The sequence below is a fragment of the Dama dama genome, chromosome 6 (assembly GCF_033118175.1).
Source record: "Dama dama isolate Ldn47 chromosome 6, ASM3311817v1, whole genome shotgun sequence".
NCBI classification, from domain to species: Eukaryota; Metazoa; Chordata; class Mammalia; order Artiodactyla; family Cervidae; genus Dama; species Dama dama.
Genome location: NC_083686.1, coordinates 3,685,620 through 3,703,136, shown reverse-complemented (window position 1 = coordinate 3,703,136; position 17,517 = coordinate 3,685,620). Strand labels below are relative to the sequence as shown.

General features: G+C 55.0%; 1 protein-coding gene across 1 annotated transcript in view; it reads left to right on the top strand.

The window, feature by feature from the left end:
• Positions 1-17,517, top strand: part of SORCS2 (sortilin related VPS10 domain containing receptor 2) — a 486,902-nt gene that overhangs the window by 395,957 nt on the left and 73,428 nt on the right. Inside the window, exons 4-5 of the mRNA XM_061145438.1 lie at positions 4,340-4,504; positions 13,139-13,212. Coding sequence (XP_061001421.1) covers positions 4,340-4,504; positions 13,139-13,212 — 239 coding nt within the window. The remainder of the gene's footprint in view (positions 1-4,339; positions 4,505-13,138; positions 13,213-17,517) is intronic.

Here is a 17,517-nt window from a genome sequence, read left to right as displayed (position 1 = left end):
CGAGAAACATTCAGCTTTGTTGAAGTTACCCAGAATTCAGGACTCAGAAAATTTCAAAAATTTTCATTTTATCACACATGGATTTTGTGACGTTTAAAAAATCTGGAAATCTGATTCTTCTTTGCCAGGGGTGAGGTCAGGGGGGTCTCGGCCCTGCTGTGCATTCCAGCCAGAGGGAACAGTTTGCAGAGCTTGGGGGGACGTGAACGGTCTCAGCAGGGCCCCCCATCTGCTTGTCTTCAGTCCTGCTGGCCTCTCTGCCTGAGAACCCCCTTCCCCAGGTCTGGATCAAATTTTTGTTTATTCTTCAAAGCTCATCTGGATGTCACCTCTTCCCGAAGCCCTCCTTTTGTTCTGCACTTGGATCTGACATCCCCTGCTCTGCTCCCGTAAACCCTGGGCAACGTAAATCCTTGCTTGACCCTGAGGCTTTTAACCATGGAGGAATGAATGAATGAATGAACCTTCACTGATGTGTGAAGTTTTGAGTGGTGAACAGGAATAAGTGAATGAGATTATATATGATTTCTCCTCCCCAGGCTACTTAAGCATCCCCAGGGATGTTTTCTGCCCAGAGAAGAAGAGCAAGCAAACAGTTCCCTGAGGAGTCACAGAGTGAGCCAGAATTGCTCATTCAAGCACACATGTGTGCATTCCTTTAAGTATCCTGCAGGCCTGGATTGACCCACAGCTCGGGGTCAGGCATGTGCTGGATGCTGGAGGGAGCAAAAGGAGTTCAGTCCCTATCCCTGTGATCAAGGGACATAGGACCTCCCCCACCTCCTGGCTCTTTCCCTCAAACCCAGAACCCCAGCATCAGCATGAGAAAAACAGCAGACAAACCCAAACAGAGACACAACTACAAAATATCCGGGCAGTCCTCCTCAAAACTGCCAAGGTCATCCACAACAAGGGAAGTCTGAGAAAATGTCGCAGCCTAGAGGAGCCCAAGAAGAAGTGACAGCTAAGTGTCACGCGGGAGCCTGGCATAGGGACAGAGAAAGACATCAGTGGGAAAACGGGTGACATGTAGTGTGTGGTTTAGATACCACCAATGTGTCCATGTTGGGTCCTTATTGTGACAAATGTATAATGTTGATGTCAGCTGTTAATGGTAGAGGAAGCAGGGTATGCTTTGCACGGGAACATGCTGTACTATTTTTGCAACTTTTCCATCCATCTAAAACTGTTTGGGACTTCCCTGGCTGTCCAGTGGTTAAGACTTTGCCTTCCAATGTAGGGGGTGCAGGTTCAATCCCTGGTTGGGGTTCTAAGATGATCCCACATGCCTAAAACAGAAACAACGTTGTAACAGATTCAACACAGACTGTAAAAATGGTGCACATCAAAAAAGTCTTCAAAAAAAATCAAATTTTTCTAAACTAAAAAGTCTACTTCAAATTAAGACAACATCCCAACCCCTCTGCTTAAAACCAACCACTATTAATAAGCCCCTGTGTTTTTTTGCTTTCTCTTTTTTAAAAACAGAGTTGTAACTGACAAGTAATATTAGTTTCAGGTGTGCAACATAATAATATTTGTTTGCATTGTGAAATGATAACCACAACAATTCTAGGTGAGGTTGGTCACCATACATCATAGTTACAGAATTCTTTTGTGTGACGAAGCTTTTAAGATCTACTCTCTTAGCAACTTTCAAATGTGCAGTTGAGTTTTGTTGGTTATTCTCAGCGTGCTGCACAGTCTATCCCAGGGCTTCTTCATCTTATAACCGCACGTTTGTACCTTTCGACCCCACCCACCCATTTTGCCCATCCCCAATCACCTCTGCTACCACCTGTCTCTTCTGTTTCTATGAGCTTGGTTTTTTTTTTTTTTTTCCTTTTTCTTTTTGATTCCACATATGAGTGAGATCCCCCAGTATTTGTTTTCTCTGTCTGACTTACTGCACTTAGCACAATGCCCTAGAGGTCTATCCGTGTTGTTGCAAATGGCAAGTTTCATTCTTGTTATGGCTGAGTAATGATCCTTCCACCCTTCTTTCTATGTATTTTCCACTGACAAAATTACACTTACTTTTCTGCACCTACCATGACAAAACTATTATATACTTCCTTACAATTTTGTCCATGGGAAATGTACAGAAACTGAACTTGCTTATGATGTCCTGCTTTTTTTTTGTGAGTGCATTAGTTCTCTTGTCACTAAACACCATGGAAACATCGGTACACACTCTCTGACTCCCTTTAACATCTCTGCCACCCGCTCCTATTTTTCTTGCATGTAAACCACACCATGAAGGGCATCTCTGAGCACATGTGTCCACCTTTCAGGGATCAGATCACCAAGGAATCAGGCTCTGTGACCCTCCGTTTGCTGGGGGCACAGAAGCCTTTGTGCTGAAGGAGGTGAATGACCTCACTCAGGAGCTCAGTGAGGTTTCCTTGGAAAGAAAGAACATACTGATATCCCTTGTTGACAAGAAACAGGAGTTTTGTGCAGCTCATTGATTTATGCGCCATGGGCTTAGTTGTCTTCCAGAGGCATGTCGGGGTTTGGGAAAGTCATTCCGGGGGCAACTTGTCGTCCTTTGCCCTCCCAGAAAAGCTGAGCTCATCTTGGTCCCACCCAGGCTGCCAGCTCCAGCCCAGCTAAAACCCCGGGCTGTGTGGAATCGCCACTGACCCTGGCCCTATCCAGCACAGCTCTGTGACCCCAGCAGCTTGCCTGCCCTCATTCTCCCCACCTGCCGAGCAGAGGTGACAGCAACGCGGTGACAGTCACCACGCAGAATCGTAATACAGACCGGCTGGTCGCGTTCGTATTAGACCTCCATGGTGGGCACCCTGTCATTCCCCATTTTACAGACAAGGAAACCGAGGCACAGAGGATACTGGTCACACAGACGTGGAATCTGAGCTGCGTTATCCAAAGATAGAGTGTGTGTCCCCAGCCCTCTGCCCCACCGACACATAGTTCATTCATCATTCCCTCATTCATTCCTTCTGTCCATTCATTCCCTCACTCATTCATCCATTCCCTCATTCATTCATTCATTCTCTCATTCATTCACTCCCTCATTCGTTCACTCCCTCATTCATCCTACGGGTGGAATGCCCAGGCCCTGCGGGGGTGGAGAGGGGAGGGGAGGGCGTCAGTAGTGACCTCCACAGATGTCCCCCTGACCCGACAGGGCCCCAGTCCCCATGCAGGAGGCCTCTTCCATGAAATGGGGTGAGTGTGTTGTGGACAAGTCCTGGGTCCCCAGCGGCATTGCAGCAGGAGCTCCAACCAGCCTGGGGAGGAAGGCCATCCCAGGGTGTGTGCCGAGGTGGAAAGGGGCAGGGGCAGGGGTGTGGACCACACCAGGCAAGGCCAGGCCGCACATGAGGCTGGGAGGGAGGCGGTCCGGGAGGGTCCTAGGACCTCCATAGTGGGGTCGGCACCTCCTGGGGCTGTGAAGAACCGTGAAGGTTCTTCAAGGTCCGTATGTAGGAGATTCCCCTGGCTTCCGTGTGGGGAATGGATCTTCTGATGAAGCAGGAGGCGGGACCACAGTGCTGGGGGCGGGGGTTGTGGGGGGAGGGAGGGAAGGACCACGTGGCTCCCAGCCCCTGCACCCTGTGTTTCCGGGTGCTGCTGGCGCTGACTCAGCCCATCGGCTGATCAACCATCTCTGGCACCAGGAGCACGCGTGTGTCCCTCCGTGGGGCCCTGGCATTCTGCCGAGTAGCCCCAGGGCTGCCCTGTTCTGACCCTTGGCCGCCCTTTCCTGACCTTTCTGTGACACGGGGGACACTGCTCACACACAGCCCGGTAGGGCTTGTACCTGTGAGAAGAGGAACCTGGACGGAAGGCAAATGTGCAGGGACCTCGGGGGCTGGGGGGCTGGGGGTGCGCATGGTGGGGCTGTCCCTTATCCTCTCAGGGGCACCTTGCCATCAATTTCACGTCGGAGTGGAGTCGGGGCCACTCTCAGAAGTATGCATCTCCCGGCATCTCCAGCGATTTGATGCTGGGCTTGAGGGCAGGGAGAGAATACGGAGGGTAGGCTCCGACTCCACCCCGAAGCCTCCAGCCAGGACGAGGCAGCCTTCCACATGGCCCCTGCTCCGGGCGCTCTTCACAATAAGCCTCCTCCTGGCACTCCCCACCCCCTGCCCCGGCCCTTGCAGAGCTCTCACTGGACAAGTCAGTGGCCTGGGGCGGCCATAACAGAGTTCCACAAACTGGGCAGGAATCGGCCGTCCGGGCTCTGCAGGCAGGAAGTCTGGAGTCAGGTGTCGGCTGGGCGGGTTGCCCCTGGGGGCTGCGGGGAGCCCGCTGCAGGCAGCAGCCCCCCGGAGTGTAGACGCATCTCCTGACCCGTGTCTTTCAGATCATCCTGGTGAGCTCCTCGCTCAGCGACCGGGACCAGAGCCTGTTCCTCAGCGCGGACGAGGGTGCCACCTTCCAGAAGCAGCTCGTCCCCTTCTCCGTGGAGACGCTCCTCTTCCACCCCCGGGAGGAGGACAAGGTGCTGGCCTACACCAAGGAGGGCAAGGTGAGCCGCCGGGCGTCCACGAGGACTGGAACCTCCCATCACCTGGGGCCCCGGAGCCCTGGGCGGCAGCAGGGCTCCCCGGGGCTGGGGTCGGGGACCCCATCACCCCCTGCTCCCGCCCAGGGCTGAGTGGTCAGGTGACCCTGGGGAGCTCGTGGGTTCAAGTGAGAGCCGGTGGGTGGAGGTGAGGTACAACAGGCTCACGAAACAGCCAAAGGACGGTGGATAATTATGAGGCCCCTCCACTCTGCCCCCCAGCACACTCCAGCCGTGGGGCCTCCCTCCACTTCCAGAACATTCCACACACCCTCCCACCCCAGGCCCTTCCCTCCACTTGGAAGCGTCTTCCACCTTCACCAGGAGAGGGAATCATCCTTCCAACCCCAAGCCAGCATCCTCTCCTCTGATGGCAGTCCAGCAGGGCCTCAGGAGTTCACGGGTGATTGAGGAGTGCGCTGTGAGGGGCTTTCTCCAGGGCCAGCGTGGGTGCGGTAGGAGACCCTGGAGCTGGGAGCGGGTGGGCTGAGGGCCCCTGGAGAAGGGGCCGCCTGCCTGGAGGAAAGGTCTGGGTCAGGTTCCTGCAGACACCGTAAGGAATGATCACAAACTTGGCAGCTTAAACAACAGAGGTGTATTGGCCAAAGGCCCCAAATCAGTTTCATGAGGCCAAAGCCAGGGCATTTGTGGGGTGACTCTCCCCCAGAGGCTCCGGGGGGGTCTTTCCCTCGCCTCCACCAGCTTCTGATGAGTCACACCGAGCTTCAAAGGCAGCATCTTCAACTAACTCTTCCTGCTCCATCTTCACGTTGCCGTGTGTGTGTGTGTGTGTGTGTGTGTGTGTGTGTGTGTATGCGTAAGTTCCCTAAGCATCCCATCTAAGCATCCAGACCAAGCTTCCCATCTAAGCATCTTCACTGAATTGACCACGAAGTCCTTTTTCAGTCCATCAGGTCCCTTTCACAAGTACCAGGGATTATGATGCAGATATTTTGAGGGGGACCTTGTCAGCCACCCACCCTGCCTGATAGGAGGCTTGCAGCCCTGTCATAACAAAAGGGCTGAGGAGGAGGCTGGCCCTGGGGAGAGTCACTCATCCCCAAGAAATTCTGTGGTTGGGCAGTCGGAGAACAGGAGTCATGGTTCCCATCTCTCTCCTCCTGTCCTGTTTCCCGTGATCTGAATCCCACCAGAAGCCAGGAAGAAGGGGCCTATGGATGCTGCCTACACAGGGCAGCTCCCAGGGTTGGAAGAGGGTGGAAAAGGCAGAAACTGAGTCTGGAGCAGACAGAAGCTATCTGGATCAGAAGCTTCCTTGGGTGCCCCCACACCTGCCCGGGATTCACCATTCCACACTCTTCCAGATTCCAGTGACTCTCTTTCCCAGGACGGGTCACAATGCACGATTATATATTCGTGAATTGTCTGCATTCGTGCATATTTGATTATTGTCTGCACCTTACACACACCCTTGGGGTAAGCTCTTTGAGGGTGGGGCTATGCCTGGCTTTTTTTTTTTTTTCCACAATTTTATCTCAAGTTCCTGGCTGGAAATATTGAATGAGGGATGGAAGGAAGGATGATGGATGGGTAGATGAATGGATGGGTGGGTGAATGGAAGAATGGATGGATGGGTGGATGAGTGGATAGATGGATGGGTGTGTGGGTAGATGGCAGGTGGATGGATAGGTGGATGGATGGAAGGATGGATGCATAGGGGTAGATGGATGGTGGATGGGTGGATGGGTGGATGGATGGGTAGGTGGATGGGTGAATAAGTGGACGGATGGGTGGATGGGTGGGTGGGTGGGTAGATGGAAGGTGGATGGATAGATGTATGGATGGAAGCATAGATGCATAGGGATAGATGGATGGTGGGTGAGTGAATGGATGGATGGGTGAATGGATAGGTGGATGGGAGGATGGATGCATATGGTGGATGAATTACGGATGGTGGGTAAGATGGATGGAAGGATGGATAGGTGAATGGATGAGTGGATGGGTGGATGGATGGGTGGATGGATGGAAGGATGATGCATAGTGGTGGATGGATGGTGGGTGGATGGAAGGATGGATACATGGGGGTGGATGGATGATGTAGATGCATCGATGGCAGCTGGAGGAATGAATGAATGAATTTGTACCAGTAGGGACCACCATGGTCAGGGACCTCCAAATGAAGCTTCCTGTCTGGCCTGAGCCATGGCTGTCTACAGGACCCGGCCTCCTTGCTGGCCCTCAATTCAGTGTGCCTGCTTTGACCTGGCACACGTCACACCCACTCACACGCCACTGGCCAAAGCAAGTCTCCTGCCAAGACCTGGTCCCCGCTGACTGGCTGAAGTTCAGGACGTCCCTGAAATTCCCTGGCCTGGCGGGCTGCCTCTGCTCTGGGTCCTTTCCTTTGGGACAGCATGCGCTTTGGGGTATTAATAGCGCTACTTAGCTTTCCGTGTAATTAGACTAAAGCACAATCACAGAGACTTATTTTCCCGCAGAAATCCACTGCATTGCAATTGCTCTTTAATTTATGGTGCCCTGAAAAATTAATGGAGCTGAAATCTCAGTTATTTTCTTTGATTCTTTCCCGTGACTATCAGGAAAGAAAAAAGGGGAGAAGACAGGCTTCGTTGTGGTTGTAAAGGGAATGAGGAATTTGAGGACATCAATAACAGTGAGAGCAGGGCTTTCGGCTTCTTAGGCTTCATGGTTTAGGAAGCTCGCTGACTCCCCAGAAGCAGGGTGGCGTGGGCGGACAACATTGACTTTGATGCCCACAGACCTGATGTGTCAGGCAGGTGTCTGCTGCTCCAGTGCTGAGTAGCACACAGCCCCAGAGCCCCACGGCTCCCCGCAGCAAGCATTCCTTCTCATTTCCGGGTCTGTGAGTCAGCGGGGGTCCTGGTGGGCTGGGACTGGCTAGTCATGGCTCCTGGGCAGGGTTCAGGTCTCTAGTTCTGGAACCATTAGTTACTTGCGGATGTGGTAGTCTCATGACAGAGGGGCAGAGGAAACCGCAGGAGGACCTTCATGTGTCTGCTTATACCTGGAAAACATCACATCCCTTCCCATGGGCAAAGCAATTCATGTGTCAAAATCCAAGGTCTGCAGGCTGGATATCAATATCCGGTTCACAGGGACCCACAGATTTCTACAAAACCAAATGCCTTCCTCTGCTTTCTCCGCGTCCCTCCCCACTCAGATGCCTGCCCCCTCCTCTAGCAGACAGACCATGTTCCCTGCTCAGACTGTCCTAACTCCCTACTTCTAGTTCCCCCCTTTACTGTGTCACTGAGGCTACCCTATTTGGATCCTGGACAGGCTCCCTGGGTGAGACCCAAAGGCAGTGGTTTTTCTTTCAAGGCTCAGCAAATTGCATTAGGCTCCTGGGATCCAAAGGATATCAGAGCCGGACAGTCTGTCCCCCGTGTCAGCTCGCTAGGGACCCCTGCTCTGACACTGACCAGTCTGCTTCCTTCTGCTCAAACCTCAGACCCACTCGCAGACAGAGCCCTGGGCACTTAACCCCTAAAACATCGATAGATCCACTTGTATGTTTTATTCTGCTTCCTGACAAGAACCTCTTCGCTCCCTGGCACTGTGAGAAATTGGTCTGAGCATGAGACTGCCTTCCAGAAACTTCAGTTCAGTCGCTCAGTCGTGTCCGCCTCTTGGCGACTCCATGGACTACAGCACACCAGGCCTCCCTGTCCATCACCAACTCCCAGAGTTTACTCAGACTCATGTCCATTGAGTCGGTGATGCCATCCAACCATCTCATCCTCTGTCGTCCCCTTCTCCTCCCGCCTTCAATCTTTCCCAGCATCAGGGTCTTTTCCAGTGAGTCAGCTCTTCGCATGAGGTGGCCAGAGTATTGGAGTTTCAGCTTCAGCATCAGTCCTTCCAATGAACACCCAGGACTGGTCTCCTTTCAGATGGACAACTTGGTAGAGGAGAAAAGACACCTTGGGTGGCCAATCAGGGAAGCCTGCCTGGAGGAGGGGTGTTGAACAGGGGCTTAGAGAATAAGTCAGGATGTAAGTTTACTTTTTAAAAGAACTTCCAAGCAGCAAAGATGATCACACAAGAAAAGAAAGAAAAATGAACCCTGGTAATCCTCCAGGGGTTGGTGGTGGGGCAGACAAGAGCTCTCCTAAGAAGGGACGAGGGGGCTCTGCGGTCAGGAGAACAGCTTTGAGCAGTGAGAATCTTACAGCTCAGAGTGTGTTCGTTTTTGCTCTGACTTTTGTGTCTGATGGGGCTCAAGCAGAAAAGGGACCTCCCTCTGGATATTTTAAGTAGAAAAAGGATTTAGGATTTGGGACGATTGGGTCCTTTCTAAACTGCCAGGAGGCTAGAAGGGGGGCTTCAGACCAGACTTCTGAGGATTCTCCCAGAAGCCTGAGGATCTGGACCAGCAGGGGAAGGTGGAGGATCAGGAGCTCTGCTGGTGTCACCAAGGTCAAGAACACGCAGCTGATGCTGGGGTCGAGGCATCTGAAATCATCACTGCTGCAGCCCACACTGCCTGGGAACATCCACAAAGCCAGTGATTGGTCCTGCAGCTGCCTCCACCACAACTGCCCCTCCAGCCCCCAGAACTGGAGGCTGGATGCCAAGCATGTCCCCATGACCTGGTTGGCCAGCAAAACAGAGTTACCACGTGATCCAGCAATCCCACTCCCTGGGCATATATCCAGAGAAGACCATAATTTGAAAAGACATATGCACCCCAGTGCTCCCTACAGGACTGTTTACAGTAGCCAGGACACAGAAATGACCTAAATGTCCATCAACAGAGGAATGGATGGAGGAGAGGTGGTCTATGTGTACAGTAGAATATTACTCAGCAATAAAAGAAAATGACATAATGCCATTTGCAAAAACATAGATGGATCTAGAGATTATCATACGAAGTAAGCCAGACAAAGACAAATACCATACGACAGCACTTATATGTGGAATCTAAAAATAAAGATACGAATAAACCTATTTACAAAGCAGAAATAGACCCACAGACATAGAAAAGAAACTTATGGTTACTGAAGGAGGAAGAATAAATTAGGAGGTTGGGATCAACTTATAGACACTGCATGCATGCGTGCGGAGTCGCTTCAGTCGTGTCCAACTCTTTGCGACCCTATAGACTGTAGCCCACCAGGCTCCTCTGTCCATGGGGTTCTCCAGGCAAGAATACTGGAGTGGGTTGCCATGCCCATCTCCATGGGATCTTCCTTACCCAGGGATCAAACCCATGTCTCTTACGCTTCCTGCATTGGCAAGTGGGTTCTTTACCACTAGCGCCACCTGGGAAGCCTAACATCTATACATTACTATATATAAAATAAACAAGAAGAAACAACTGTATAGTTTCTAACTATACTAACTACTGTATACTAACTACTGTATAGTACAGGGAACTATACTCAGCGTTTTGTAATAACTTATAAGGAAAAGAACCTGAAAAGTAAAGAACATATATATATATCATATGTATATTATTTATTATATATTATTATATACATTGGGCTTCCCTGGTGGCTCAGCTGGTAACAAATCTGCCTGCAATGCAAGAGACTTGGGTTCGATTCCCTGGGTTGGGAAGATCCCCTGGAGAAGGGAAAGGGAATGTTATAAAAAATTATATACATTATTTATAAACAAATCATATATATATATATAAATTACTGCATTGTACCCCTGACACGAACATGACATTGTACATCAGTTTCAATAAATGGATGGCCAAGGCTGCAGGGAACTGATTCCATGGCACTTTGGCCTTCCAAACCTCGCACAACTGCATCTGTCTGACCCAGAATTCTAGCTACGAGGGAGTCTGAGTGACGCTGGATTTCAGCTTTGCAGCCTCTGCGGCATGACCAGGTACCCTACGGCAAGGGAGAAAAGGATGCTGAGTTTCAATCGTGTGTCCAACCTGCCACTGAACACCGGGTGGAATTGCCGTGCTTCTGAGAATTGCGTGAGACCCCCCGGCACACGTGTCCGCGGACGCACCTTCCCTCCGCCCTGCTCCCCTCCTCCTCCTCCTCTCCCTCGGCCTGACTCCCGGTCGGTTTATCTTTACACCAGAGTAGCACGCGTGCGGCGGCACACCATCCCACTCCTTTCTGTGGAGCATCCGTCTAGAGCAAGCCCGCTCATCCCCAGGATGCTACCATGCAGGTGTTAGCTGTGGTGCCTAGGACGTCCCTGATAGGTTTATTCTTGTGGAGTCACTGGTATTGGTCTTTCACTCAGCAGAAATGTTCTATTTCTGCAGCGACTGGTTGCGCACTGTGAAATCACCTCCCACGGGAGCAAATTGGAGAGGCTTCAGGAAGTTCCAGACGGGTGTTGTAAACACAGAAGCATCGGCAGCGATGGAAACAAGCCCACCATCCTTTAAGCTGGGGGTGTCATAACCTGCAGCCAGAAACCGACAGCTACCATCTCCTTTTTCTCTCACTTACCCTTGGACTGCAGGGAGATCCAACCAGTCCACCCTAAAGGAGATCAGTCCTGGGTGTTCATTGGAAGGACTGATGTTGAAGCTGAAACTCCAATCCTTTGGCCACCTGATGCGAAGAGCTGACTCATGGAAAAGACCCTGATGCTGGGGGCAGGAGGAGAAGGGGACAAGAGGATGAGATGGTTGGATCGCATCACCAACTCAATGGACATGGGTTTAGGTTGACTCTGGCAGTTGGTGATGGACCCAGAGGCCTGGCGTGCTGTGGTTCGTGGGGTCGCAAAGAGTCAGACATGAATGAGAGACTGAACTGAACTGAACTGACACCACCTGAGGATCTGAGCCATGCTCTCTCAATTTGCAGATGGGTGAAGGGAGACTGCCCTCAGGGGGAGGAGTCAGCCCAGGGGCGGGAGAGGGGAGGAGGGCTGTTCCAGGTGGAGGGAACAACATGTGTGAAGGCCTAGAGACAAGAGAGAGGAAAGAGATGGACCCAGGAAAGACCGAGGCTTGATCACAATGGGAGCCTGTTGAGGAAGTTGTGAAAGGGCCTCTGGTTCTAGGTGGCCCAGAGCTGGGAAGCCCCGGAGGGGCAGCTGGGGAGGCACCAAGTGAGAGACAGACTAAGATGCAGACTCTCAGCCTCTTCCGGTAAGAAGACCTCGCAGACCGGGCGTTTTCTCCCTGCAGGGGAGAGCAGGGGAGCAACTCCAAGTTTTGTTTACGAAAAAGGACCAGGCTTCCCTGGTGGCTCCGAGGTAGAGAAGCCACTTGCCAATGCAGGGGACCCAGGTTCAATCCCTGGTCGGGGAAGCGCCCACGTGCCAAGAGGACTAAGCCTGCGCACCACACCTGTTGAGCTTGTGCTCCAGAGACCAGGAGCCGAAACTGCAGGGCTCACGCGCCGCAACCACTGAAGACCCTGCACACGAGAGCCCGTGCTCCGCAGTGAGAGGAGCCCCGCATCACACCCAGAGAGTGGCCCCTGCTCGCTGCAACTAAATAAAAGCCCAGGCAGCAACAAAGGCCCTGCCAAAAATAAATAAATAAAATTATTTTTTTAAATGTACTAAAAACTTAAAGACAGTTGAAAAATAACTGAAGTAGTCAATCTTTAAAAAAAAAAAAAGGAATAAGTGTTTGTGATTGTCGCCAGGGTCACAGCGTGTCCGTCAGACAACCGTTCCGAGTGACTCTCTAGAGGCTCTTGGTGATGTTCACAGCGGGGATGGCCACGCTGAAGTGGGGCATCTTCTCACAAGTCCCCGGGGTTAGGAGGTTCGGAGATGCTCTTGGCTAGGAGGAAGCACTTGTGCAGGAGCTTGTCTGCTCTTCTGTGGCTGCGGGGAAGATAGAGGGGACGTTTTCCAGAATTTTCTCTCCCAGGCAGTTGTGGGATCTGCAGTGTTCAGGGCCATTGTTGTCAAGGGGGCGAGGACGTCCAGACACCCAGACTGACAGTGTGGGCAGACCCAGGACGGATCAGGATCGAGGGACCAGGCGGGCGTGGGGTGCTCGCTCCTGTGGTCTCCGCCTCGCCCTGGGCAGCTCTGTCCAGGAGAATGGTGGGCCCGACACTCCCCCCAGGGACCCCGAGCCCCACGTCAGCTCATTGTTCCACCTGGCTTCACTCAGGAAACTCAGGTTCAAAGATGAAAGGATGAGGTCTTTGGAGTCAGTGATTGCAGAGCCCTGAACCCTAAGGCCCTGGGTCACTGCAGCGGTCAAGGCCCCAGCCAGCCTGCAGAGGGGGCGCTGCTGTTTCCTGCGCTGACCGGCTCTCCCTTCCTGCCCCTCCTCCCCAGCGCCCACCCGCCACGAGAGCTTAAGGGACAGTTCAGGTCCCTCCCACATGCCTGCACTCGGGACACACCGCGCCCAGGACCCCTGCCACACACACCCCCCCCCCCCCCACCATCTCTAGGGTCCTCCCAGCCGGCCTGGGGTCAAGAACGGCTCTGTGTGGAGTTCCCACTTGACCTTTGGCCTCTTGGAGGCTGGTCTGAGCCACCTAGAGTGCAGGGCCTGCCCTCCCCGCTCCTCCGCCGGGCTAAGCAAGACCCACCTCCCCCGGGCGCTCGGTGTCCAGGGTAGATGGGCCTCTGGGAGGAGGCTCGCTGCTCGGTCATAACCAGACCTTCCTCTCTGCTCCTTCTGCCCTAAAGCTCTACGCGTCGTCTGACCTGGGGAGGAAGTGGACCCTTCTGCAGGAGCGAGTGACCAAAGACCACGTGTTCTGGTGAGCGCGCCCCCGCGGGACCTGGGGAGCCCCCCACCCCGAGGGGCCAAGTCAGCGCCCTGGGCCCCCAGCCCTGCCCTCCTCACCCCAGGGGGCCTCCAGGGCACCCTCTCTGCTCTGCTGGGCGTGTCAGAAACGGCCGCGGGCTGGGGCTCCGCCTCCCCAGGCCACGTGTGCTTGTTTCTGTGTGAGTCTCCCTCTCCCGACCTCCGCTTCCTGGACAGTAGACCCGGGCACTAATGCCCATAACGCTGGCACAGTCCCCACGCACGGCCGGCCCCCTGCCCCCTCCCCCTGCCCCTCCCTCCTCCCCTCTGCCCCTTCTCACTGCCTCCCCTGACTCTCCCTCCTCCCCTTTCCCCCTCCCTCTTCCCCCCGCCCCCTCCCTCCTCCCCTCTGCCCCTCCCTCCTCCCCACTGCCCCCTCCCTCCTCCCCTCTGCCCCTCCCTCCTCCCCACTGCCCCCTCCCTCCTCCCCTCTGCCCCCTCCCACTGCCTCCCCTGACTCTCCCTCCTCCCCTTTCCCTCTCCCTCCTCCCCTTTCCCTCTCCCTCCTCCCCACTGCCCCCTCCCTCCTCCCCACTGCCCCCTCCCTCCTCCCCTCTGCCCCCTCCCACTGCCTCCCCTGACTCCCCCTCCTCCCCTTTCCCCCTCCCTCCCCCTGGCCTGGTCCTGACAGCCCCTGACTCACTGCCTGGCTGCAGCCCCGGCCCCATCCCCATTTCTGGCATCTCTTGGGAGCTGATCAAAATCGATCTGCGTAGGTAGGACTCTAGTCTCACCGCCCCAGCGAGGGGGCTCCGGTGCTCAGGAAATGCCTGTTGGATGAGCGAGCGAGTGAGGCCCACGGAGGATGAGACTTGGCCGAGGTCCGCGGGCAGAGGAAGGGGAAGCCGGCGAGCGTGGAATTCCCGCGGCCTCTAGAGGTGCACAGAGAGACAAGCTCTTTCTACCAAGTTGTGATTCCTGAGTGTGGACGTGTGCGCACACACACTCGTGTTCTCTGCTTTGCATCTCGTTCGGGCCACCCACTAACGCATGGACTCCCGCCAGGCCACGGTCCTGTCTCCGCAGGACGAACACGTGGAAACAACTCCCTGCCCACCCCCTGCCTCTTCAGTGTCTACATGCCCATCAGGACCAGGAACTAGCGGGCTGACACAGGGCCACAGGCCGCAGGAGGGAAGCCTTGCTCTCTCCCCTGGAACAAGGGCTGTCGGTGCGCCTTCCACCACATGGCTGCCCTCAGGAGGGCCCGGGTCTTCCTCAGAAACTAGGGCACCAGTCTCAGGCCTTGTCCCTCCTGTCAACGTGGGCTCAAGGCAGTGGGGCGGGGTCAGGAGGTGGGGAGGGGCTAGGAGGAGGGGCGGGGTCAGGAGGAGGGGAGGGGCTAGGAGGAGGGGCGGGGTCAGGAGGAGGGGTGGGGCTAGGAGGAGGGGCGGGGTCAGGAGGTTGGAGGGGTCAGGAGGGGGAGGGGTCAGGATGAGGGGAGGGTTAGGAGAAAGGGAGGGGCTAGGAGGTGGGAGGGATCAGGATGAGGGGAGGGGCTATGAGGTGGGAGGGGCTATGAGGTGGGAGGGGCTATGAGGTGGGAGGGCTCAGGAGGAGGGAGAAGCCAGGAAGAGGGAGGAGCCACGAGGAGGGAGGAGTCAGGAGGTGGGCAGGATCAGGAGAAGGGGAGGGGCTAGGAGGAGAGGAGAGGTCAGGAGGTTGGAGGGGTCAGGAGGAGGGAGAAGCCAGGAGGAGGGAGCAGTCAGGAGGTGGGAGGGGTCAGGAGAAGGGGAGGGGCTAGGAAGAGGGAGGGTCAGGAGGGGAGGAGTAAGGAGGGGTTGGGGTCTGGAGGAGGGAGGGTCAGGAGGGGGCAGGGTCAGGAGGGGGGGTCAGGAGGGGAGAGGTCAGGAGGGGAAGGGTCAGGGAGGGGGCGGTCTCTGAGCTGGTGCCCTAGGAGATTAGCAGAGCTGGCAGCTCCACTGATGCGCCCAGTCCCGGGGAGACCTCCGGGGCCGCGGGGAGAAGCGGCCCACAGACGCTGAAAGCAGAGCTGGTGCTCATGCAGACACGTTGTTATCTCGGGCAAATCAAATGATTTTTTCCTCAAGTTTCTGTCCTTGAAATGACAGCGGGAAGCCCCAAGTTCTGTCTAAGACCGTCATGTTTTGAGAAGCTTAAGCAAGTGAGCTCACTAGATTGACCTCCTGGGGCCACGGCCAGGGACGGGGAGACCTGCTGTGGGCCGGTGATGACGCTGGCTCATCACCTCCCCGCTGGTCTCTCAGCGGCACTGGGGCAGAATCATGAGGGCCTCCCAGCGGCAGCCGCGTTGTGAACACTGACCGTCCACCAGGCGCCCACCGTGGGTCCAAGTGCATCATCTTATGAAATCCACACGACAGCCCCTTCATGATACAGAGGGGACTTGGGGAGAGGCCAGGGCACATGTCCTCAGTCACCCCGCCTGGAAGCAGCAGCCCCAGGCCACGGCTGCTTCTGCCTGTGGCTGGTGGCCCTGCCCCTGGCCGCTCTGCCAGGCAGTCTGCTCTCCTGCATTCCCCAGGCATTTCCAAGTCGGCCTTGGCACTCCAGCCTGGGTCCACCCATAAAGCCTCAGCCTTCCTCTTCGGTGAGCGCCAGTGCCTGCCAGGTGGGGGGCAAGAGGCAGGCCTCTGTCCTGAAGGGAGGTGAGGGGGTGACCGCTGCAGCCCTGGAGGGGGTGGTGGGCGTCTTTGAGGGTTTAGCGGAATTGTTTGCATCAGAGCTTCCCTTAGTAACTGTCAACTCCCCAGGCTCCCAGAACTCTCGGCTTTTCCAACAGCTTGCTCAGGCACAGGTCTTCTCAAGCGACTGCTGCTTCCAAACAGCAGACCGAGGGTCTTCCCCAGACACCAGCTTTGGGGACCTTGACAAACAAGAAGGTCTAGGGGGCAACGCTTGTCCCTTCCTGCAGGGAGCCAGGCTCCATCTGAGCTGTGTAAGTGCAGAGGTTCACGAGGTCTTTCAAGACCCGCGGTCTAGGGTTTCTAGGGGCAGGGACCTCAGGCTCACCGTGCTCCCAGCCTGTTGCTGGGCCTGGTGTGTGGGCCCGCTGGGAAGTGGCAGGGGAGAGACTCTGATGGAGAGAGAGAGAGGGAATGGATGGATGAATACAAAGTGAGATAAATGAATGAGTGATTGAAAGTGAGTGAGTGAGTGAATGTGAGCAAGCCACAGGCCAGGTGTCATTACCCCATTCACAGATGATGGATGATCAAACTAAACTTCCCCTGCTGAGCCGAGGACCCGTCAGTGCTCCTGGTAAAGGGAACAATGTCTGACTTTATTCAGAAAAGAGAGGAAAATGTCAGGCAAGAGACCTCCTTCCAAGGAGCTTACAGATAGCCTATTCACCAAACCTAAATCAACACTTCACCTTCCTCTCAAGACTGTCTGGAGGGTCAGAGTGATTGATGCTGGCTGCCCACACTGAAATGCCCTGACTGCACTTCCCACCACCCGGAGATTCTGTGGATTTCCCGTGTCCAGCTGGGACCACCTGGTCCCTGGAGGAGACGAAGCACACAGGGACCCCGGTGCCAAGCTGTTGGGTGTCAAGTTGAGAACTGGGGGGTCGGCTCCGGGCCAGGGGCTGTCAGCAGTGGGAGCTGAGTGCTCTGTGGGGACGTCTTACTGGCCTGGAGGGGCCGTGGGGATGCCTGTCCTGGGCGCTGAGTGGCGCCTCGGATGACACTTGCTCTGATGCAATGAGACTCTGCATCAGATTCTCAGTCTGCTCTTTGGCAAAGTAAATGTGCTGCACCAGCCAGGTTAGTGTCGGGGAGACAGTCAGCTTGGTGGATGCCTCTTGAATAGTCATATTGGCTGGAATGTACATTGTAACAAATGCAGTCAGGTCATCACACCCACGACCTCCTGGGTGTTCTCGCTTAAGAGATGGCTGAAGTACACAGAGGTTCTAAAGGGAGTGGACAGACAGAAGGTGACCATCTGGTTGACAGGTGGAACCAGTAAAATCTGGGAAACCCTGGACCACATCACATCATCCCAAAGTGTCCTTTCACGTGAAAAACCTGCACTCCACCTCCTGGCTGCCCTGTTCTGGGCGGGCAGGGGTCAGCACTGTCCTTGCCCCCCATGGAGGATGTAGCCCCAGGCCCCGTGCCCTCAGGACGTGTCATCCTCCCGTTCTTCTCAGCCCTCGTTGAGCACTCTGTTGTCCTCAGCCACGGTCCCCACAGTGTCCCTCTGATTCCTGAACCCCTGGACCAGTCGTGTTTGACTCTTTGCGACCCCCTGGACTGTATAGTCCTTG